The sequence below is a fragment of the Trachinotus anak genome, unplaced genomic scaffold, assembly GCF_046630095.1.
Source record: "Trachinotus anak isolate AG129_WGS33_773 ecotype Australia unplaced genomic scaffold, CSIRO_AGI_Tana_v1 ptg000013l, whole genome shotgun sequence".
Lineage (NCBI taxonomy): Eukaryota > Metazoa > Chordata > Actinopteri > Carangiformes > Carangidae > Trachinotus > Trachinotus anak.
In genome coordinates, this window is record NW_027273864.1 from 27,300,975 (window position 1) to 27,325,981 (window position 25,007).

Consider the following 25,007-nt stretch of genomic DNA (forward strand, 5'->3'; position numbering starts at 1 on the left):
TCGTCATCTTGACATTTCAAAGAGCTTCTCCTCCTATGGAGTGCAGGGAGTAGTGCTCTTAGCGGGTTGCGGATAGGGAGGGAATTTCTCTCAGGTTGTTTTCCTGCTAAACTCCCACCTCTAAATTTCTTTTCTTCTTATCTCCACCAGGGGGCCTCCAGATATCAGCAGCCTGGTCCCTGTTGGCCCCAAGTATACCATGAAGTGGAGTGCCCCCCTACAGCAGGTGCAAGTTGTAGAGGTGGGGCAAGAGGGCGCTCAAAGCAAAGACACCTTCTTCCAGCAGAGCGGCGCTAAGCGGCCAACTAGCGCCTGCTCTTCAGGTAAAAAAAAAAAAAGTGAACCAGTTCTATCTCACTCATTTCCCGCGTGTGTCATGCAGTTAATCTCATCACCTGGACTAACTTGACTAATCTCAGCAGCTTCCTCTGACTCGGCAAGGCTAATCTGTTTCTGTTTTCAAGTGACCCGCGGAGGGCTGGAGACACATTCATGGTGCTTGTCACTCTGATTGCGGCCGTGTTTGTGAGGAGGATAGTGATGACGGTCACTTGTTCCCATCTGCCTGGGGTGTTTTATCTTGGAGAGAGGGATGGGAGTAGAGAGCCCCCTGCAGCATCATCCCCACAGTCTCATTTCACTCTCTGATAGACCACAAACACATCTAGAGGGGAGTCATCAATCTGCAGAGATTATTCCCTCCCTTTCCAGGCCCAATTAGAGAGTCAGTAGTAGTAGATAGGAATCAGTGGTTGAAACACTCGTTCTCCCACCACCCCTCACCAAACTCTGGTGTATACAGAGCTTGACGAGATCCCTGATAAATATGCCATGGGAAAAGGGAGATACAAAACCTTATCAGGATGTAATGGTACAGGCTTTTTAAAGTTGCTGCTCCATGACTTAAATATTAATGGTTTCTTCTTCAGAGCCACCCGTGTCATGCTCAGCAAGCAGCTGCTGCTTTGAGAGCTGGTTTAGATTCTCACTGGATTAAGTTTTCACTGTTCTTCAGATAGTGTATATTCGTATACTTGCAACTTTGCTCCAAGGTTTTGGGATCATTTAAGGGTAACTCTCGATGCACCTCTCTCTCTCCCTCTTCCTGCATCTTTCTCTGCAAATGTTATGCCCCCTAGAGGTTGCTGGGTTCAGACTGTGACTATCTTGCTCGTTTTTGTTTTTTTTCTCCCTTCTCGACACAGTGCGGTCACCTTAATGATGTCTATGGGAACGTCTGCCATTCCCCAAATTTTCATTTAGACAAGCCGTCCCATCTATTTATAGTTCCTTCCACTGTGAGATCATTCAGTGGGGTGTGTAGTCTTAATCCTGTGCTTCCTCAGCATGGCTCAAAATGGAGTCATTTTTCATCTTCTGCAGGCCATGTTGCCCTTCTTTAGAGAAAAAAGCTGCCTTTAGGGAAATCCAGGCCTGTCTTTCTTACTCTACCCCATTGTCTCCGCCTGTCTCTCTGTCAGGCTGTTGCTCTACCTCTTTGTTCCCACCACACTTGAGGGCCCACCAATGTATGTGCTCTTTTCCTGTGCCAGTTGTTTATTCTCACGCTGTCTTACCTTCCTTATTTCCCCATTATACCTCCCTTATTGCTGTTTCTCATTCGACCTGCTGTCAGGAGTGCAGTTTTTTGTCAGAAGTGTGCCACTGGGCTTTGGCTGTGGATCAGTCAGGGGTTTTGATGCAGGTGCGGAAGCTGCATTGTCTTTAAATCCACTGGCTAGCCTCACTGGCACAGCAGCTGAGTGCTAGATTGCTGACTTATTCCAGAGAAAGCAGGGATGGACCCCACTGGGCTCTGTCCTTCCACACCAGTGAGCTACGTGCCTGGCAGCTGGTGTGGATAGCCATGTCTGAGTGTGAAAACCATATCCTGCCTCACCAACGGGATTACGCTGGATTACAACTCAGCACATTCACCTCTCGGGCCGTAGCCAAAAGCAGGCCCCGGAGGACTCAACGAACCTGAAGAGAGGTCCAGGCAATCTCTCTGGAGAGGACACGCAGACATTGTTCTTGCAGCTCGCAGCACACCCCTTTATATTCAAATGTCTCACCTATTGATTTCCTTGCACAGATGACACTGACTGCCTGGTCAAAGATCCCATTAAACCCCAAAAGCTACAATGGAGCTTTTTGAATGAACAATCTCAGCCCACCCCCGTCTCTCTCTCTCTCTCTCTCTCTCTCTCTCACTCCCTTTCCTCTCACAGCTTTACTCTCACTCCATTTATGCACGTGGATAGACAAAAGGTAGCAGGTCCCCTCGGAGGAGCATGCCTCACTAAACCCGCCTACCGGCTCAGCTCTTTTGCTACTTTTATTATGTGGTAGCAGTGACAGTGCAGGACAGCTCTGGAGCAAATTTTACCTGCAGAATTTAATTAGGCAGTTCTCATGGTGCCTGCTGCTGGGTAGATGTGGGCCAAGGGAGCTAGGACGGAGGATGGCAGACAGGAGGAGACACAGCTATTGATTCGTGGCAGTAGGAGAGAGAGTTTTGAAGGTAGCGGGCCTCAAATCGATGCTGAATTTTGCGTCTAATGAGACACTTGCATTCCTTTTGGCCTGCAAAAGGGCATCATAGCTCCAAATAACAGTTTCTCCACCTAATTTTTCAACTCATAAATTCACTCTTGTGTTGTTCAACAAATAATGAAGATCGATCCATCTACACATCAAACTTTTTTTATTAGTGTCTCTGGAGTTTCAGTCTGCACTTCCACGAGTACTCAGATACAATGTCATTGTTTTCTGTTTGTGTTCACAACACTTTGATCTTGAACTTGAATGTATTTTGTATGTTTACAGTGTGTCCATATATCATCTTTATTGTATATAGCGCTGAGATCGTATCCTGTTAATGATTAGTTAATTGACAGAAAATTCTTTGACAACAATGTATATATTAAGTCATTTATCAAGGAAAATGTCCAGACCATCACTGGTTACAGCTTTTAAAAAAGAAAATTGTCAGATTTTTGTCACTGTGTGTTAAATACCTCTGGGTTTTGGACTGCTGGTCAAACAAAACAAGCAGTTGAAGACATCACCTTGAGCTTTGTGAAATTTTGATCGCCATTTTTTAAAGACCCCCTCTAATGAAAATCAAGTTTTTAACCTTGTTAACACATGTTTTTATACAATACACACATTTCATGAGCAAAATAAGCAGTCAATGCCATTGCTGTGCATTTCCACCTTGGAACTGCAGTGACCCAATGAAAGTCTCATAAAATCAGGGGGGCAGGGCAAAATAAACCCGAAACCTTGTCAGTACTGAGAGCGAGAGTTTGCATTAGCACAACCACAAACACAGCGTCAACCACTTCTAGTTGTGAGCTAACAAACAACATAACCAATTAACTATGCTTAATGTTCTGATATGTTCCGCCTGTCAACCTGGAGCAAGCAGTGGTGATGGGCGGGGCACAAGGCCTGATCCCAATTTTTCAATGAGGATGTAAGCGTAGATGTGCTTACATCCTCAGTTTTTGATTTTATTTCACTTTTTATTTAAAACCATGTTAAACAAAATATTTCTATTTTTACACAGTTTAAACATGTCTGGAGAGGAACTTTAAATATATTTTTTGACATTGTATAGATTGATTTATTAGTTAAGCAATCAAAAAAAAAAAATACAAAAGATCAATATCAATAATGAAGTTATCACTTGTTGCTGCCATAATTATTACTGCAGAATAACATCATGTGCACTCCTCTATATTAAGGAAAATAATTAATGGTTAAATAGTTGACTGTATGTAACCTTGTTTACTTTGTATTTTATCTGTGCATGCTGTGTTGACAAAGTATAAGTGCACTATTACTTTTCTTTTGCATAGTATGATGCAATATGTTGGTGATATCTCAAACTCCTTGTGTTGCCCATCTCTTAGGTAAAGCGATTCTGGGTCCTCCAAGGCTCTACCAAGAGCTGCAGGAACTGCAACATGACCTCTCTGTTGTGGAGGAGGTCACTCTCCTTGTGGGCACGCTGCAGGGGACGTACCAGGTACATGTCGCTTTATGTTACACTTACAACTGTAGCTGCACTGTCTCAAAGGGAAAATTTGTATCATAAAACATATAATGAAACAAAGTGAGCTGAAAGGCATAGGGTTCCTCAGTCCAACCTGCAACTCTGCAGGCCAGGGCACAAAAGTCTCAGCCTGTTAGATTTATCACACCCCTGCACAGGCCAGCTTTGTTCTTTCAGGTTTTTCTTTAAAAGCTTAGTTCAAATTGGCTTCACAGACTGACCTTCAAAAACTGCGTTCAGCATCACAAATTATTTATGAGCCAGTTATCTCAAGATATTTACTGAAAATATATCAAATGTGGAATGAGCTCAGTTAACTGTGGCTTACCTTACAAAAGCTCATAAGTGCTGAGAACACACCAAAGAATCACAAAGGCAGCAAAGACAACACTGAAGTATGCACAGTTAATTCAAATTGCTGGATTCAGTGCAAACTTAGAGATCAAGTTTGGATGGTACAAAGATAACTATTGGGAAATATCTTGCTATTCCTTGTAAAGAAATTGCAAAAGGATTCTAGATGTTTAAAATGTGATCAAAGTGAAGCCTCATATGCTTCTTGAATCATCAGTTTCTAAAAGCATGAAACTTCCCATCTATCTCCTCATCAACAGTGCCACAATGGTGGGAACGAGATGTTCCCTCTGATACACTAGATAAAAGTGTCATTTGCTGTGTTGTAAAAGAAACTAGCACCCCCTCCTGTAGCATTCAAATCAGGACACTTCCCAGCAGTCTGCCAGTAGCACATTAACAGCACCATGCACTACGTAACACAGCCACAGAGGAACACTGCAGCAATCACCAGCCTCTCAGGCTAATGGTGGCACCTTTGCCTCCCTGCACTTAATGAGCACAATGTCCTCTGGAGGAGTGATATTGGCCTGACACTAAATGACTGATTTCCACGTTCCACCCTGTTATATTATTGTCCACCGAACAAATAGACGACATACTTTTGCACAGCTCATTGACTTCTGAAAATTGATTTGATTCTATTTCACTTGAGGGACTGGGTTTTACTGTAAAATGGATGCTGGTGTTGAAGTAAATTCAGTGTTAACATTTGAAGGGATAAAAATGCCACAACCACGTAGCTTCAAATGATGTACTGCAGTTTTATGTGCATGGGTGCGTGCTTGTTTCTTAGTTTGCGTGTAAGAATATTAATATGCAAGAGCATCTACAGAGGACCCCCGTGCTCAGCATGCATGTAACGTGCTTGCATCTTTACTAGATGACCCACTGTAAGCCACAGCTGAGAAACAAGTTTTAACTGTGTGTATTTTTCCATCAAAGAACCTGAACACCACAGTGGCTCAGGACTGGTGTCTGGCTCTGCAGAGGCTTATTCGCATCAAAGAAGAACAGATCCAGAGTGCTAACAAATGTCGCTTACGCCTGCAGGTGCCCGGCAGGCCAGACAAGTGAGTAGTATCTCATACAAGAAGTAAGATCTACTGTATATGTTTGGGTATGGGAACATACGTGTCCTCAGAAAAGTCAACAACTCCCACAAAAAAGTGTTTTTTTATGATGGAAACTGATTAAAAAAGTTCCAAAAGATGGAAGTACGCACAGTCATACAACACAGTGACTCAAGAAGAGGTTTTTAATGATGAAAAAACCAGACAAACATAGGCAGAGCCACTAAAAAACAACACTCAACAGTTAATGTACATACGATAGGAAAAGTAATGATTAGGGATTAAGACATGGCACATCTTCAATCACCTCAGAGCACAGGAGGACACAGGAGAGGGATGATTAAAATCCAGGACATTGTGGTTACATACATGCATTTCGATCAATGGGCCAACAGAACATCCTGACTTTTAGCAAATTAGAGGCGCGAACAGTTTATTTTGCGGTGACTGGGTAATTACCTGAGTCAAATAATTTATGTCCTTCAATACTTGGACGGAATAATGAATAGTGTTCACAAATGATCCTTTGCAGGATTTAATTGAGACACTTTTTGCTTGAGCTTTATTCTAACACAGTGCATTACTTTTTTGAATTGCTCCATATACACTGCAGAGCTATAATTTATCTCCTGGCTCTTCAGTTCCCCAGTCTAATTTGATACACTTATAGTTTTTATATTAGATTTTCATACACAAGAGTAAACTGTGATAAGTAATTTTAAAAATCTTTACAGTTTATAGTGAATATTATTTCCTAATAGTCCCCAATTGGTATTTTTCATATATATTTATGGCTTCAAAGAAGATTACTTGCAAAACAAAAATGATCACCAATAATGTTTTTACTTTGTCAGTCCAAACACAAATAGCTGCAGTTTTTCTCAGCTGAGCAGGTTACCTTGTCGTACTGAGGATGTTCAAGTGGTTGTCTTAACATGTTGAAATGGATCCTGGTGGGTAGAGTGACTTCTGCATGACTGAGCACCTACTTAGAGAAGATGAGCAAAGATGGAAAGGAGAGGGCCCACGAATAGCTTAGAATACTGTGCAGGAACTGGGAATAGTAAATAATGGCAGATTATAATGCATCCCAATTTGTGGCTTCTGGTGGGGATAGGCTGAGAAAGAGGCAGGAGAGGACAAAAAGAGAAAGAAAGAGAAGTGAGAGGCCTGCCGAGAGAGAGTAAGCAGGAGATGGAGAGGAAGAAAGAAAGCGTGAGCGTGATGATCAACCTCCCCCATGAAAGACTTGGCTCGGTGCCAGCAGGGCAGCGGCAGTCAGAAGAGTGGGCCTAATGCTTCGGAGCCAGGGAGTATCTAACTGTGCCAAGCCAAGCTAAAGTGACAGCTTGAGCAGCGGAGCTGTGCAGATCAGTTCTCCCACATCTCCCAGCTTCCTCGTCGGCTGTCACACCAGGCCTGCAAGGCCAATCTGCTTACTCAGATGTTTGGTGGAGCCAGATGTCATGCTTACAAGAGAGTCCCCGAATTCCCCTTCAAGAGGTACCCTATTTGCTGAGTTCCTGTGATAATGTCATTAGCAACTACGCTGACAAGGGGATTTCCCACCCCTACATATGTCCAGGCAAAGACTCTTATTTAAAACTTAAATAATGCAGAACAAGTGGAATCATGTTTGGAGATGGCCACAGAGTTTTTGTAGAGAAGTAAAAAGGTAACAACGTCAGCTGAAAGAAGGAAACCTCGTGTAGAGGAAAGAGCCAATCCTGGTTGTGTGATAGCAATCTAATTTAGGCTGGGCCTCAGTGTCAGGTGGCTGGACCGGCAGTGAGCCTCAGGGCTGAGGGTGACAGGTGGCACAACGGGTGCCGGAACCATTCTGACACTACCCAGGGTGCAGAAGTGGCAGATTGCAGCGGAGATCAGCGGGCAGACTGGCCCTGTCTCTTTCACACACACACCCAACAATCACACTCACACATACTTTGGTTCTCCCGTGCTATCCTTCTCTGTTTTGTCACTAATCTGAGTTACAATCTGCAGAGCTTCCAGAGTCAATATGCTCATGTTACATGTATTCACACATGCTTCCAGCTGACAAATGCACCTGAACATGAGTAAGCATGCATCAGACAAAATGGCACACTTATATGGGGCAGAAACACACATACACATACTTGTGCACAGAGCTGAGCCATTTCTCTGCTGGTGAGAGAGTGGGACCGCAGCAGGGACCCCCTGTACTGAGTTGGTCCCCTCCTGTCTGGCCGCAAGCGACTCTCTGCAGTCAGGCAGCACATCACAGCCTCCACACTGCAAACAGACTGAGTACGTGGAGAGAATCCTGACTGCTGCCTCAAAGGCGCCAGCCTACGTGTGACAGCAGTTCATTAACATCCTCTTTTACTGTGTCTGCTGGAGCAACCACAGGCACAGATACATGGGCCATACTGGCAAGAGATAGATACAGAGTTCAAATTTCATAGTTTAACCAAATGTGTTTGTTGTTTCATCCCCACTCCCACCAGCATGGCATACATGAAGGAACAGTACTGTAAGCCTAAAACCTCTGTTTTTCATGGGCCCTTTTATGGAGACTGTGCAGGCTACCTGCAAAGGGGATGGCAGACCTTACGATCACAGTGATATGCCTGGTTTGGGCTCCATTTCTAGTTAATTCTGGTGGAGAGTCTTGTCCAAACAGAGGTGCTCCTCGATAGTCCTTATGACCTTATCTCAGTGTCTGTGCTGCAGAGGGGTTCTCTATTCATTCCATGAGTATGAAGAGAGGTGTGTGTCAGGATCCCACTTAAAGACTGGTCACAAGAATTACAGGAAAATATAATTTCTCACTTGCCCCTAGTGGCATCTAGCCACACAGATAATACTGTGGTTTTATTTGTGCAGATTGTGAGATATCCACCTCAGATTTCTGCTTCTACCCCAATGCGGTGTGGGCGAATGGAAATTAATTTGAGGCACTCACAGCACTGACAAATGATAAAAACATTCATCAGAAACATGTCTTTTCAGCATCAGTGACCACGTTACTCTGGATCCTTTTTTTGTGTGTGTCAACCATTGACTGTTTAAAGGAACACTGACTGATCTCACAGGGATGGACCACAGCATGTCTTCTCATCTGACTCTCAGTCACACAGCAAAGTGTACTCCTCAAGAGTGTCAGAGTGTTCTCATAACATCTGCCACATTCCTGTGCTTTAGTGCACATTGATTTGTGAATAACATTTCGCTTCTGCACCCACGCCCATCTTAGCGCCACTGTTTGCAACTTTATGCATCCAGGGACAGCTTGCTGTTTTTATTTCTCTCAACATTCCCACATGTAGACACATTCACACTGGGAAGTGACCAAGAAAAACCACATCCTCTCCTTTTAGCCAGTTGTCAGGTGCAGTGGGGATGGAGCTGAAGGGAACCTACGACACATTTTCTTGGTGAAAACAAACTGGGAATATGGGCTTAGATAAAGTATTTTATCTATTCTTCACATGCTTTTCCCTATATCAATTTCTTGACTGCTTGTTTATAATGATTTGTCTTGTTACATGCTACAGATCTTCGGCTGAAACCACATGAGCCCTCATAGAGTATTAAGGCTGCAGCACTGTGAGGTGATTATAACCCCATGTCCCCAAGTAGTATAGGGAGGGTGACATTTAGCCCTCTCAGCGATCACTTCTGCTCTACTGAATCACAGAGATAGATGATATTTAATGTTAATAGTTGCATTAACTTTTCACAATGTTGGCATATTAAGAAACGCAATCCAACAGTAACACCAGCCAGGTCACCACCCTTTGGTAGGCAACTGCAGCATAAACACTGCAGCAAGCACTTAAAATGAATTTAAACTTAACAGCCTGGTGTAGCACATAGATTCATAAAGACATTCATGTTACAAAAGGTCCAGACCTGGGTCTTGTATAAATGGTGACAACTAGTTATTTACTTGTGATCAACAGTATTAAAGGTCAAACAAGACCAAAACATGTTTATTATTTTTCATCATACACAGGAATAGTGTGTGGTGTGGCTCACTAAATTGCAGCACGTTGTAAATTGTTGGGGGGCGGGTGGTGGTGTGGGGGAGTAGGGGTGACTGGATACAGCCATTTAGTGCTGGAGTTGGATTCAAGAAGCTCGGGCTATGGCAATCTAAATATGTATTCAGAGTGACCACCAATTTCTATCCAACTGTATTCATGAAAACTTGTCACAAACAGACAAATAACTGTAGCAGCGAGTGTGTATATGTGTCTACGTAAATGTTCAGACTTTACTTAATCTCACCAGGATCTCAGGATCGTTCTGTTATTGTCATGCTCATTTTCTGCCACTTACCGAGAATCCCGTTTTGTTTGTGTCCACTCTTCGATTTTGTGTACAACCGTCCCACTTCTCTAAATCCCACTCAGTCTGAATTAACTTTCAGTCTATCTCTTGTAACATTTTCTGTGACTAACTGTCAAGTCTGTCGAGGACTGGATCAGCAACCTCTCGACACTGAACGGTCTCCTTTAAGTCATCACACCATTTGCGGATCCGACTCTGACTGTTTGTGTCTGAAGAGGGTGGAGGTGAGCTGAAGGATAGGTGTATGACAGGCTGCCACTCAGCACTCACTCCTACATCTGTCGCGTCCTTGTGTTTTATTGTCATACGTGTGCTTTGGCACTGACCTCCTCCCGTAAATTAGCCGGGCTGGCTCCTTGCTTTGCTCCCTCGCCCCGCTCTGCCCTCTGTCCTCCCACCTTCCCCCCTTCCTTTTAGACTCTCCTTACCACTCTGCTCTCATCATCTCCCCTCTGCCAGCATGCCCGGGTGTAGTTCTCCATTCTGGCAGTGCACCACACCTGCACTGCGGCTGTCAATCAGGGGGCAGGAGGGAGGAATTGGAGACTGCTCAGTTTAGCATGTTTGAGACCGTGTGGGCATGAAGTGCTGCCTAAGGAATCCAACCAAGTGAGTGGTTGTATTCTCGTCCCCTTCTGTCTTCGGCAAATTGCCTCTGCTATATTTAAGCAGTGGATTGTATGAATTACACCTCTTTTTGAAAGCTGCACTTTTTCAAAGCTGCACTTTTTCAAAATGTCAAGGAAGTTTGAGATCTCACTTACTTTATTCACTTCCTGTCTGAAATCCCTCTCTCTCTCCCTCTCTCTCTTTCTGTCTCTCTGTCTGTCTCTCTCTCTCTCTCTCTCTCTTTCTTTCTCTCTGTATCTGTGTGTTTAATTGTCTCTCTTCCCCTATGAAATGAAAAGGAATTTGCAGTGGGCAGCTGCAGAATGCACACTGTTCTCCACTCAGTTACCTTATAATGATGCCCCCCCTCGCCTTTGTCCTTCCACGCACTGTCTTGCACTTCCCTTTTCTTTCTTTCATTGCCTCAGCTTCACTGTGGAATAGCTGTAGAGGTGACTGAGACAGGGCCATTTTTTTGTAAAGCCACTTAGTGCTTTAAAAAAACATCTCATCCTTGGCCAGACAGCTTACTGGTAACAATAAAGCCTGATCGGTTCAGACAACAGAGTGTTCCTGTCAGTGGATAGGCACCAGCTGAGTCATTGCTAACTCAGAGCCGATGTTGTCACTGTCAGTTTAGACGGCTCATCATTAAGACATTGATTTATTATAGTTGACAGAAGATGGTCAAATATTTCAACACTAGTGGTTTAACTAAAAATGGACTAAATAGATGCTAAAGGGAGCTAATTGTTGTCATTTATAACCATGAGATGAGTTTGTATGTATGTTTACCTACCTAGACTTAACACAACAATGACGTCCAGCCTGTATTTATTAACAGCCATTTGTTGGTGTTAAGTTATGACCCTCAGTTGAGCCTGCAGAGAAAACATCCACTTCACAAACACTCTGGGAGAGACAGGTATTGATGTAAGGTATATTTTTGTATTGGCTCACATAGACATACCCATGGTAATGTTTTGGCCATTTCCATTTTTTTAATCCCTTTATTTTGGATGTAAGAAGAAAGCCATTGTGAGAGCTGGTTTGTCACTGGGACTCTTGATTTCACTGAATTGTTTTTCATAATATGTTTTTAATATTCTGTTACATTTAATAAGTTGTCTTTCTTTGGATATCCCTCTACCATCTTCCTTGCCTCAACTAATACTACAGCAGCTTGAATGAACAGATAAAAAAAGGCATATCTGGTAAAAGAGTCGACCAGGAGCTGCTTGGCACTAACCAAGCCCTGTTGGCATGGAGAGAGGTCTGAACGAAAACTGTCTCAGACACCTGAGTTCTTAAGATTGGGAAGCTATGAAGTATCAGGCTATAGAAAAAACTGTTTGACTGACATTTATATGTTTGGATCGCATTGTCTTGTGCTCTGTAGACCAGTACTGGTAGCTGCATACAATTTGCAACTGCTCCAATTCATGAAAAGAGGTTGACCCAGGGGGGTTAAAGGAGACACGACCTCTGATGGCTGTGGTAGACTAAGTGAGACTGTTAGCTGTTGGCAACCTAAAAGTCCTCTAGTGAACAGTCAGTGACACTGAAGTCCCTCTTCTTAAAAACAGAGAGACAAGACAAATTTGAAATTATATCTGAGTAATAATCAGTATAAAACACATCAAATCAAACAGAAGAAACATAATTACATTTGAAATAATTAATTATGAAAAAGTTAGGGCACTTAACATCCATTTTTGTGATTCAGCAGTTCAACAGAAATAGATTAAAAGAAATGTTATTTTACACACTTAAATACAGTCTTTACCAGCACCAATTTCTTTTAGTAATTCGTGCAATAACCAAGGTATAAGGATTGTTTTTAGTTTTATTTATTTATTTATTTTTGCATTACCATCTGCTATCTTGTTTCAATTGGTAGTTGTTTTTGTTTTTTTGTCACAAATGTTAGTGAAACAGAAAAGTTGGTATTTTGTTTTATGTGTACCTTCTCAACACAGGAACAACAAAGAACTATGCATAAATGCAGACATTGACAACATATTTAGCACCTTTCAAAATCACCAAAATTACCATATAGGAACAGAGGCAAAATGCAAATTCCATCATAAAGATTTGTGATCTAGCAGGTAATAAAGCCGTAAGCCAACTATATTCACCATTTATACTATTCATTATTCACATTGAAGAGAAATTACATTTTTCAACCCTGTTAAACACTAAATTATGGGAAATATATGCATAGGTTATTTAGTGTAGTGTATGAGACACAATATCTGTCTCTGCCGAAAAAAATCTATGTTTTCAATGTCAAACACTCTGCACGCTTGAAAGGCCTCTGAAAAGCTTGTGCCTTTGCAGAGGATTGCAGGTGTAGTCAGTTTGAATTCACAGCTTTTACAGTCGATTCCAACAACAACAACCCAGTTTCTAGGTGAAAAAGGTTCATAGAAACTTTTCATACCTCTGCTGCATTATATTACACTTCTCTGTCCATTTGTCTGGTTGGTATTTGTGCCATTTTCTTCTTTGGTTCATCAGGTAAAAGACTAACTGAGATTGAAATCTCCTTTTCATGAAAGGCCAAGACTGTTATAGAGCATAAAGAAAGAGTTTCTGATTGTATGCATTAATTCAAGTTTCAAGTTTCAAGAACACATATTTTCCCCCAAATCTGCAAAAGAATGGTTTATGTAATAAACAGCTTCAAATTGTCAGAAGCACAGCCAGCTTTTCACATAATCAAGCATCGTTGCAAGCAATAGGTCCAACGGGGGCCTAATGGGGGTGTTTTTACATGCAAAAAACCTGTTTGAAGTTAGCTGATAACAGTGTTTCGCTCTGTGCACCCTGAATGACAGGCGCACAGAGAGAGCTGGTAAAGGGACAGACAGCTAGAGTCAAAACTTTATGGATTTTTTGGCAGTCCACTGGTATTGTGCTGTGATAAACACCCCTGCTGTGAAAAGCACCCCCCTATTGGTGTCCGTAACCATAAGCCTAACCCTAACCAATCATCAGTCTACATGCCTAAACCTAACCTTAACAGGGTGCTTTTCATGACAGGGGTGCTTATTACAGCACAACACCCAACTCTGAGTACTCTGAAGGTGAGTCCGACTATTATAGACTGGTCCGTTGGCAATGTGTGTTTTTGAGAGAGAGAGAGAGAGAGAGAGAGGGGTGTGTGGGGGCGGCAAGGAGGAGCTGAGTGAATCAATGCGCTACACCTGGCTCTACAGTGAAATAAGATTTTAACCATCTGAAATTAAAAAAAAAAAAGTCAGTCAGTCAGTCAGTGTTAAAATTGTGGAGGGCCACAACAAATAAATGCATGGGAAACACTGTGATAAGCATGAAAATTATTCTGTAACATTAAGCTGGGGTGAGGGGGTTGTGGGGGTCCACAGCATGAGCAGCACTAAGAGACATTACCAGGGAGCAGATGAGGGGAATGAGGAGCAGGTGTGTAGGTGGGCATGGTAGTCCCAGCGATTTGAAATGGAAAACAGGTGAGCAGGTGGATCTGGAAAAAGGAAGAAAGTCCGGAGACATCTGGTGGGCGGGTGGAGTATGACAGGAGGCCAATAAACCGGGCTGAGACAGACGTCATGACACATGAGTGGCATTTTGAGCATTGGAGCCCATCTAGAAGTGATTTACTGTGACCGTGCTGTTTGATCATCACAATCTGCCCTGAATGTTGACGTGCAGGCTGAGATCATAAAGCCTCAGCTTACTGGACTGAACCGCTGCGAAACTACAAGCAGCCAAGCAGGTGTTCTGACAGAAAAAAATCCTGCTGTATTAAACTTAAGGTACCATGAAATGAAAAAAAATCTTTCCCTTGTTGCTCCCTTGTTTCTCTGACTGTGTTGTATTGTTTTGTTTCTATATAGCACATCTAGAGTAGATGTCAGAGATGAACTTTTGCCCATTAAAAAAAAAAAAAAAAATTCTGCTGCGATGCCAACCCACCAAGTAAATTCAACCTGATGTTCAGGATAAAGTAAGAGGTTATGGAAAAAGCATGTGAACCTTGGCTACTGCCTGTTTATTTGAATTTAATAAGCATACATTTGAAGATTGTGAGCCCATTATTTCAGTGAGAGTTTATCAGCTGCAGGGTAAAATTTTGTAATTAAGTGGCATTGGAATGTGTCACTATGTCTCTGAGTACACTGGACATCAGAATCAGAATCAGAATCAGAATCAGAATCAGTTTTATTGCCAAGTATGCTTTCACATACAAGGAATTTTTTCTGGTGATTGGTGCAATTGATCAGCAACAGTGGGGCTCTCTAGCCTTGTTGATGAGGCTAATAGCAGATGGGAAGAAGCTATTTTTGTGGCGAGAGGTTTTGGTCCTGAAGGACCGCAGCCTCCTGCCAGAGGGGAGTGTCTCAAAGAGTTTGTGTCCAGGGTGGGAGGAGTCAGCTACAATCTTCCCTGCACGCCTCAGAGTCCTTGACATTTTCAGTTTTAAAGTTTTAAAGTGCAGAATCAGAGATATGCAAATGTTTTTGTTTTTTAAACATCAAATAGTTTCGTCTTTTCTCTTCTGGTCTATCCTTACACTAGTTATCAGTTTTATGGTAATACTGGCCATGGGTTTTAAGTGCTCAGCTGAAGTCAGAACTGCTCATGGGGGCATGGAGCGAAAAGAAAATTACATGTAGCAGGCAGGGTTAGGGCTGTCGTCTTCAGTTTGAGTTTGCACTATACATTGTGCACTCATGATGGACAGTTATAAATAAAATATCAATATTGATGCAACAGAACCCAACAGATATTTTTTTTATTCCACACATTCTTCTTCCTTGTCAAAACTTGGTACCCTCATAACCCAGAATGCAGCAGGATGGCTGCCAGTTCAGTCAGAGATTTAGTGTATTATGCTAGTAGCAGCTGATGTAACCGTGAACTAGGTCTGGTAATGTCTTCCTTGTAACTTCATATCTGATGACTTTTTTTTTTACATATTCAGCATTGTAGTTTTCAGCTCCGACTGATGCTGACTCAAGTGACATCACTGGAGGAACTTTATCTGACTTTGCGCTGTTGACTCTGGAGCTACAAAAGGATGAGCTATTCAGTCATTACACAATACAGTATTCACAGTGAATGCAGTTGAAGCCCAAACAAACACCAGGATCTCACTTCCTGGGCTACAGCAACATAGACTGTCCGACCTGATGAAGTGATGAAATTCAATGAAGACTTTGTGACAAACATGTTCAAAATTGAATGTGAGTACATCTGCTGTGTGCGCGCATCTGAGCCTGAGCCTGTGCATTTGTGTTTGTGTGTGTGTGTGTGTGTATTTCCTCCAGGTCCGGGCGTCCTGTCAGTTTCATGGTGGTCTTCAACACTCCCAACCCCCTTAGTAAGATCTCCTGGGTCAACCGTCTGCACTTGGCCAAGATTGCACTACGTAAGCACACACACACACTCACACACAAACACACAGACACAGGCATACAAACACAGAGAGGATTACGATGGCTTTTCTGTTTAAACAGGATGATGTAATGCAAAGAAATGCAATAACAATGTTTTAAGTCAGAGACTCAAACACATCATCAGTGTTTGCCTCACTTCACTCTGTATTGGCTAAGTGCACAACTGGTGTTACAACTTATATAATCACAGAAAAACTGAGACTTTCAACTGGGTCATCTGAAGTTTATGTGCTGAGGAAAGAGGCAAACTGTTTAAACTATGTCAAATGAACAACCATGTACCTGTTGTAAAAATAAACAGTACTAATCATTCAGGAGAGATCGTGTTGCCTTAAGTTACATACTAGTTACAAACTGTCTACTAGGTCTTGAAGGTCATGTTTACTTTCAGCTCTGTGCTACCAGTTATTTGTGAGGCAACATTCTGGATAGCTCATTGATCCTGGAGACTCAGCAGTGGTCAACATTCATGAATGAAAAAAAATGGCCAAACCCTGCCCAGCAGGGAGCAGCACAGTTCTATTTTTTTAATCTTCCTAACCTCTTTCCTCCAGCCCCTGCTTGTTCTGCACAGGCCCAAGCCCACTGTACAGTCTGACCACACTGTAGTACAGGAGGGCTTCCTCTCTGGGGTTCATCAATGCGTGCAGTCATCAAGGGGTAAAAACAGAGACGGGACTACTGAGGGGATTAATCTGCTTATTTGGCCATGATAGCACGCATATTCAACCCACTCACCGCCACGGTCCCCTTTCCTTATCCTTTCCTACTCCCAACATCGCCTAGAGCGCTCTTCCTTGTCACACACACTTTATTCTGGGTTTGTTGTGCATGCAGTATGTCTCGCAACACAGTGTTTGTGTGTAGCTCTGGTTGTATCGTTGTGGTTTATTATATTCCTGAGGCCATTGCTGAGGGCATCAGCACAGAAACATTCATGGTTTCAGAGGAGGTTATTGGAAGTAGATTAAAGAACACCAAATTTAATGTTTTGCCCAGATGAATGGCCAGAGATGTACAGGGGGTTCCTACTTGGGGAAGAGTGGTCTCAGGCTTTTGGATCCCACTGCCTAAATTTTCAATACCCACGCACATCCCTGAGAGCTTCAACAAAGCTTTTTGTGCTTTAGTGAACTTTTCTTTAGACTTTGCTTCCCTGTACCTTGAGATCCTCCATCCTGGCACATTACAATACCAAAAAAAAAAAAAAAAAAGATTCTTCCCCCGCACTGCTGGCCTACCTTCACAGTATGGGTACATGAAGCATACAGTGCGTCTGTAGACTCTCCAGTAGAGCTTACTGTATGTGGTTTGTGTCAGAGCGGCATCAAAAACAGGCTGAGAGCAGAGGATGCAGTGGCTGCAGTGAAGCATCCCCAGCCTTTCCTTGTTGCTCACACCTTTATCAGCAACACAGCAGGCGTACTGATGGGGACAGAGGAGTAGTTAGAGCATGCTACTCTCCTCCCCTGTGGCTGGTTTGTGGACATCGGTGATATTCAAAGCTAAATCATGCAAGTTATCCATAGCTGCATGCTAGGAGAAGCCCCATGCTGCAACAATGTTTATAGAGACCATCAATATCTCTGTGAGGAGGATAGAAAGAACAGAGGAGGACTGAGGGCTTGGCCTTAAAGCTCTCTTTTTTTCTGAAAATAATGAAATTATTTTAGTCACAAGTAAAACAAATAAATGTTTATTGAATTTTTTCGCTTTCTTAGGGTGTTAAACCTGGGAAAAAAACTTTACACACCCTGAAGACAAGGGATAAAAAGCTATCAACATGTAAATATTGCACATTATCTTCACTCTGATATTGAGTGACTATATAATGGTACAACTGTTAGCATCAATTTGTCTCTGTCATGCTATCCTACTATCTTGTAGCCTCAAACAATTATCAGATACATTATCCTCCTGTGGTTTGAGATAAACTTAAAATCTTTGCCTTTCTTTAATTCAGAAAAGTTTGAGATCAATTGACTGGTGAGAGGAATTTGACTCATCTAAGGTTTGAAGGTTTTAGGCCTTTAGCCAACACTGCTATACTGGGCAATTTACCATGAGAACAACAGTAAAATAAGATGCAATTCCTCCATCACCAACAGGATAGGCAGCCAAGTGTAAGGCGAACAAACTTTGAGGCGCAAAGAAAAGCAATAAAATAACAGGACAGGAAAAATAAGAGACATACAGAAGAGGAGCTTTAGGACAAGAGGAGCAAAGAAAAGGGAGGGGATACATTACAGAGAAACCTCCACTGCAGTCAAGAGATCAAGCAGCTGGATGATTTCAATATATCAAGCTCAAGACACAGATTGTGGCAGTGGGGCTGCAGAGATAATAGAGACCAACTCAATCATTCAACGAGAAGACTTGTTTAACTCAGATATTGATTCACTCATCTCTTGTCAAAATGATTGACAGCATGTATTTAAACATGTGTTCAATAAGTTTCCTTTACGTCTGAATTATGTGGAAACATCCATAAGTCCCAGATTTTGTCTTAGAGCAAGCTCATGTACAGTATATACAAAGAACAGAATACAATATTACAGTTTTCACTATGATATACACAAGACTTTACACTCCTTGACAGTTAGACAGATGGTGGTTGTGTTGTTTCACACTCACATCTCTTTTCCCAAGAAGCAGCAGATATAAGCCCATGTAACATATATCACTGCAGTTTTAAGATTTCGGCATGTGTAACTAACCACACACCATACCTCTGTTTGTAGCCTCACAAACAGAGGTTAAGGAGAATGTTTATCATGATGAGCGCTTAAACGTAAAAATAGCAGCTTCTTCCGAGGACTGAGTTTTCATTTTCCACATGCACAACGTGAATGACCTGCCTTTACAAAGTTCATCTTCATATTCAGCTTTTATAGTCCCATGTTTTCTATGGGGTCACAGGGGAACAGATAGTTATCCCTGCATGCATTGGGGTGAGTAACCCCATACACAGTCATAATGGTGAATATAAATATGAAAAATAAACTTTGAATTCAAATTTAATAGCTAATGCTGAAATATCGATATTCAATATAATATATATTTCATTTTATTTATATGGATACACTATGGACTCAAATATAAACTTGAAGTCTTAGTCATAGTTTTTAATTAGCATTTAGAATTACCTTAGAGCCTTATGTCTGTGCTGTGTCATACAAGTAATACAGTATAAGTCACACAGTATATAGTATCTATGTTGTAAAACAGCTTTAATTGAGGTTAGAGTTAACGTTTCCTACAAATATTAAATAACATATTTAAAATGAATTTTAAATGAATTGATTGCAAGATTCTACTAAGAGTAAATGCAGTGATCTTTGCTTTCTACAGTCTTCAATTAGTCACATTAGATAAATTAATGCATACTTAAAATGTTTTACCCCAAAATAAAAAAAGAAACAGACATTAACATATCAGAATATGTGATTTAAAAAAGTCAGAGTCAGTCGTAGTTGATTGCTGCATTGCCAAGATCACGTGTAATTCTTTGCACAACAGCACTATGACACACCGGGGCTCCTCTAATCATTCATTTAACAACAAATGGTAGAGATGAGGGTGGGGTGATGGATTTCATTGAATCCCTTGGGGAAATAGATCAGCTCCAACCTGGTCAGGATGACAATTACATGTTAATTGTTTTACACCCACACTTTGCCTTCCCATTTAACCAAATGTAATTACAATAAGGGAGTTGTTGATTTAATTTCACGGATGGTGTACTGTCACCGAGGCTTCCTCGTCATTGCAGGCGGAGGCAGGCCTGCCCTGTGCTCAGGGGAGACCTACAGTTGAGTCAGCGTTTTAAACGCACCGAACCATGGTCTTGTTTAGTTTCAAATGGGTTCCGTGCTCTGAAATGTCCCTGAATGGTGGACAACACAAATAGCTAATGCTCTCATGCATGATTAAGTGAGTGATTAGACATCACAAAACTCATTTACCCAGACTCATCTTCACACCAGTGTTTATCCTGTTACCTCAGTTTAGAGGAAGCACAGCCACATCTTTCTGTTGTATTTTCTAGCCTTCTGTGGGCCACATGTGTGAATATCAGTGGCTTTTGGTGACAGTCCTGCATATTGTATTTAAGTCGTATCACTGTATTGACCATTAATAATGCCTTGGTAATTTCCATCAAATTTTACAGGACGTGATTGGCAAAGGTTTACAAAAAAGTGTTACATGGAGATCGTTGTACTTTAGCAGGATGTTGAAGCTGCACTGGTAGTCAAGCTTTACATGATATAATATGATATCTAAGCCCAATAAGACAGTAAATAGTATTTGTCACATTGTGAGTGCATGAGGTAGTTATGAGGCCTTGACAGAGATAGTAAGAATTACCCCACAGTGGTGCTTCGCCAGGAGCCCTGGGGTCCATTAATAACCTGGTGTGCTAGTGCATCTTTTATGTCTCTCTGAGTGGCCATACCGTTTCTGAAGGGTCTTCGTGAAATAGCCAGAAGCATTTTCTAATTAATGGGCTTTCTCGCTGCAGAATTAATTGCTTCCTACCATGCAGCCCCAGCCCTTTCAGACAGGGTTAAGGCTGCAGACTTTGATGGCCCTCACAAGAAGAACAAGAGGCCGTCAAATCATGAGAGATTGCTGCTGAGACTTTGGAGACAGAAGCAGAGGAATGAATGAGCGCAAAAGAGGAGGGGAGGTAGAGGGTGTGTGGGAGTATGTGTTTATGTGTGTGTATGTGTGGAGGGGAAGAAGGGAGGGTTGGGGGGGTGAAAGGATGATTGAGACAAGCAATCAGTCCCACTGCAGGGAACAGAGGGCAGGCAGGGGGCTGTTGCCTGCAGTTACACTGCTAAGTGTGCCGGTCTCTCGCTTTTTCCCTTGCACATGGATCAATAGATGAGTGGAGTGCGGCTTGGAGGTTCTGGCACACACTCTGACACGCCTTCTTAATCCACTGTGTGATAACCTGTGCCATGCCGATGTATACCACACAGGAGACAAGCAAAGGGGGAGAATGCAAAATCCAGCCTGCTGCATGGGCTGGAGCAGAGACTGCAAGGGCTTTAGCTCAGGGATTCAGATTCAGCTTGGTTGCTATAGTGACTGATTTCTTTGCATCTGTTCAAATGGCATTAGCTATACCTTATGTTCAAGTGTTAGCGTTTTTGTTTTGTGCTGTTAAAGTATGTCTGCTCAGTAAAGAACTGGAAAGATTTCCTTTTAATATAAACATTGAACGCAAACTTTCCCCTTCAAAAAGCTGTTCACTCTGTATGTGCTGGAATTATTTTCCCTTAGCCCTAAATTAATCTGTCAGACAGCGAAGATTATCTCCCTATCTCGCTCTGCTCAAACATGGGAAATGTTTATGATGAGTAAACATTATCACGGATTTAATTAACAGATTCCACACTCGCATTGATCCATGGGAAATATCAATTGCACTGGTGTATTTAATTAGTCTATATCTTTGCCCTTTGTGTCACTGGGGTTGATAGAGCGCCATGCTCTGCAAATTAATCTTCATCAGCAAAAGACTTGAAACAAAAACATGATTGGAATAAGGAAACTGAGAAACTAAACCCCCCTACTTAGTATTCCAACCCTACACCTCCACAAATGAAGCTGTTATATATAGTTATTGTACAGTAGCTGGGTATGAGTTCTCAGTACTGTATACAGAACTGACCTCAACCTTTAGCTTGTGGATTCTCATCGTTCATATAGATTTCCTTTAATGAACACTGTAGATAAAGAAACTGCAGCACAGTGGAACTCATTAAACTGTAATTGAATTTTCAAAACATAAATAAGTGCAAACATTTTTTTTTACTACATTTGTAAGAACTGACATTTAAAAATGACAGTATAGCACATAAAAAAGAGCTAATTTAAGACTGATACCAAAACAATCAGTTTTGACTGTAACAACACCTTGCTTCTGGAATAACGTATTAAGCAGTTTTATGTCACTCCAGGAGATGAATCTGTGGTGGGCGTTGATGTGGAAATGACAATAACTCAACTCATCAAGTCTTTGCTTTGTTCAGTGAGAATTTTACTCACTGTACATGCAGATAAATTGCACAACTATGGTTGTGGACTCTTATTGCATTTTTGTTAATGCATTTTAGCTCTCTTTGTTATTATCTGTATTAAGAATTACACTTGGTAGCCCTAATTTCAATTAGTACTGGTTCAACAATCCCAACCTTTTTTATCTGACGTGCTCTTTCAGATGAGCCCCTTCACAGATATCACTCATTTTACAAATGTGTTTTTTTGAGCAGACTTGAGATAAAATGTTTTAACACAGTTAATTATCAAAGGTTGATCATATCATCATAGAGATCATATCACCTCACACCAATTGGTAAAGGTACTTTATATTTCCTTCTTGTACACAATATGTGGACTTTTATTTTTAATTAAATCATAGTTTCTTTTTCCAACAAGCTAGGTTACTAGCAATCTTCTCTAGCTGCAAAAGTATCCCCTGGTGATTCCCAGCCTGAGGAACTCTGGAATCACTGCACTAATCTTCCTGTCAGTCTTCCATGCATTGCATCCTGGAGATCTAGAGTAGATCCAATTTTATTAGGCACAGGAAAAGCTGGAGAAGTTAGAGGTGGAAATCACTGCAATTCTGTGTATCAGCAAGGCTCTGTAACTGACTCTGTTATTGGTTTATCCTGAGATGATTAGTGTACTCTTTGCCCAAATGCCTGACTTGTGAAAATCTTTTGAACTTTGCGAAAGAAGAGCTGGCTGAGCATGTTTTTAGAGAACTGTGCACATACTAACAGAGCATTTACATCCAAGTTTGATTTAATGTGTGCCTCAGCATGCATGTCTTATTACAGTGTTTGGCCCAGGTGATTTCATTGTCAAGCCAAGCTGTTGGTGTGTATGAGTGTTTCATACACACCAACAGCTTGGCTTGAAATGACAGCAGCATTTCTGAATCACAGTTACTCTCTTCTTCCTGTTTTCCTATAGATATTTCCAGATCTATGCAATGCAGCTCTTTTGCTGCAGAGAATAGTATGATATGGTTGTACCCTTGTCTTTAGTGAGCCCAGGTGATGTACATGACTCCTGTTTTTGTTATACATCAGTATAAATGTCACCTGCATCTTTGGCTAAAGCCTGTGATTTGCCATAAGAATTTTGTTTATGGTCAATATTAACACATGATTATGATGCTTCCAGGCTGGCGACAGCCAGAGCCATCTCTCTGTCACATTCTCATGGACATGATGTCTTAGTTACGCCTTGATGGAACTTCTTCAAATTTGGCACACACATTCCCTTGGATTCAAGGATGAAGCTATAAGATTTTGGTGCTCAGAGGTCAAAGGTCAAGGTCATGATGACCAAACAAAACGTGGTTTTGGCCTTGTGAATGCAATATTGCCGTAATGCTGTGACGAAACTTATTAAAATTTGATACAAACGTTCACTTGGACTCATGGACAAATTGATTTTGATGTTCAAAGATCAACACTTTTAAGCCATTACTCAAGACGTCACACATCAATTATGACAAAATTTCACATAAAATGGTTCATGTTTTATAAACAGAGATGTAATCTGAAAGTAGTGGTGGGGACATACAACCGCGAGGCAATAGTTCTAGTTTTTTATGATATATTGCTTTGATTATGGTATACTGTAGACAAGGGCTGCAACTAATGATTAGTTTCATTATTTAATAATATGCTGATTTTATGTTTTTTGATTAGCTATCATTTGTCTGTGAAATGTCAAAAAATAGCAAAAATATACCCATCATGGTTTTCCTGTTGTACTGTATGAAGTCCCATCGTTTTTTCAAATCAGACCAGTCACAAATTCAAAACCCATATTAAGTTTACAATGAAAGAAAACAAAGAAAAGCAGCAACGTTTTTTGTTTGAGAAATGCCAACCAAAGAATGGCATTTCCTCCCTGTTTTGGCACGAGACATGACTGAAATGATGAACTAATCATAATAGTTGCTGATTATTTTTCTGTCGATTGACCAATCAATTAATCAACTAATCGTTTTGGCTTTAGCATAGACTTTAGCTCTGTGAAGTAGTGTTAAGAATGGCCCCAGGTAATAAATAGTTGTCAAATGCTTTTTGAAATCAGTGGGATTAGAATTTATGAAGATTTTTTATGAGGATATGGAGAATATTTCATGTATATGATTTGTTGTTCGGTTTTCAGGTAATATAAATTTACTTTGATGTTGGCTACTTATGCAGTAGTTATTTTCATATGTCCCAGAATGAGTTTTGATTTTATTTTTTCCTTTCTTATTTGTCATGAAGCTTTAACGATTTACAAACATTTATTTCTTTTTTTTATCAGTTTAAGTGCTCATCAGTGAAAGCTGGACTATAAACACTGCAGACGATGAATACCACAGTATTTTTTATGGAGTAGACATTTTGTGTGGTTGTAAGTATCCGTGTGTGTTATCGCAGTTTGTAATCACACATGTACTTCTCGGCAGAAAATTGCCACTGTTTGTTGAATCCCAATTCCAAGCCTTTTTGCTTAACTAATTGACCAACCACATGCAAAATCACCAGTTCATTGTATGAGTAGTAATATAACTGTTTTGATTCTTATTATATCAGACTGCTGGCATTAGAGGCTTTGCTGCAGTTTGCTGCCTGTGTCAACACCCTTCAGCTATATGACACTAATTGGAATATATTGGAAGCCACAGTAAGTTGCATGTACTTGGCCTCTACTTGTAATTACCATTAGGAGGCTGACATGAATTCCTTTTTCCCTAGTCTCTAAGTCCTATTTCTGGTAAATACAACATGATGTGAATTATCAGTATGAATCACAATTCACAGTGCACTGTACCAGGGAAAACACAGAATAATCACATGGAACAAAAACATATGAAATGCAATTTTGTCAGCGAGTTCTCCATTTTCCTGCTCTGTGAAAATAAAAGAATTATGTATTCAGGTAGTGTTTTACATGTTGTGACTTTAAGGAAAAGGTGACCCTGTGTACCCAAGTAAACAGAATAAATGTCAAGTTATCTTTATGGTTATTTACAGCAAATGTGTGAATGTCGTAACAATTTAAAAAATACTTTTTATATTTTGACAGACTACTTGAAAG

General features: G+C 41.2%; 1 protein-coding gene across 5 annotated transcripts in view; it reads left to right on the forward strand.

Moving 5' to 3' along the window:
• arhgef10la (Rho guanine nucleotide exchange factor (GEF) 10-like a) overlaps positions 1-25,007 on the forward strand; it is a 98,046-nt gene that overhangs the window by 32,796 nt on the left and 40,243 nt on the right. For all 5 annotated transcript variants that reach the window (XM_071492992.1, XM_071492993.1, XM_071492994.1 and 2 more), the window contains 4 exons: positions 151-323; positions 3,921-4,036; positions 5,363-5,490; positions 15,750-15,850. In XM_071492992.1, coding sequence (XP_071349093.1) covers positions 151-323; positions 3,921-4,036; positions 5,363-5,490; positions 15,750-15,850 — 518 coding nt within the window. The remainder of the gene's footprint in view (positions 1-150; positions 324-3,920; positions 4,037-5,362; positions 5,491-15,749; positions 15,851-25,007) is intronic.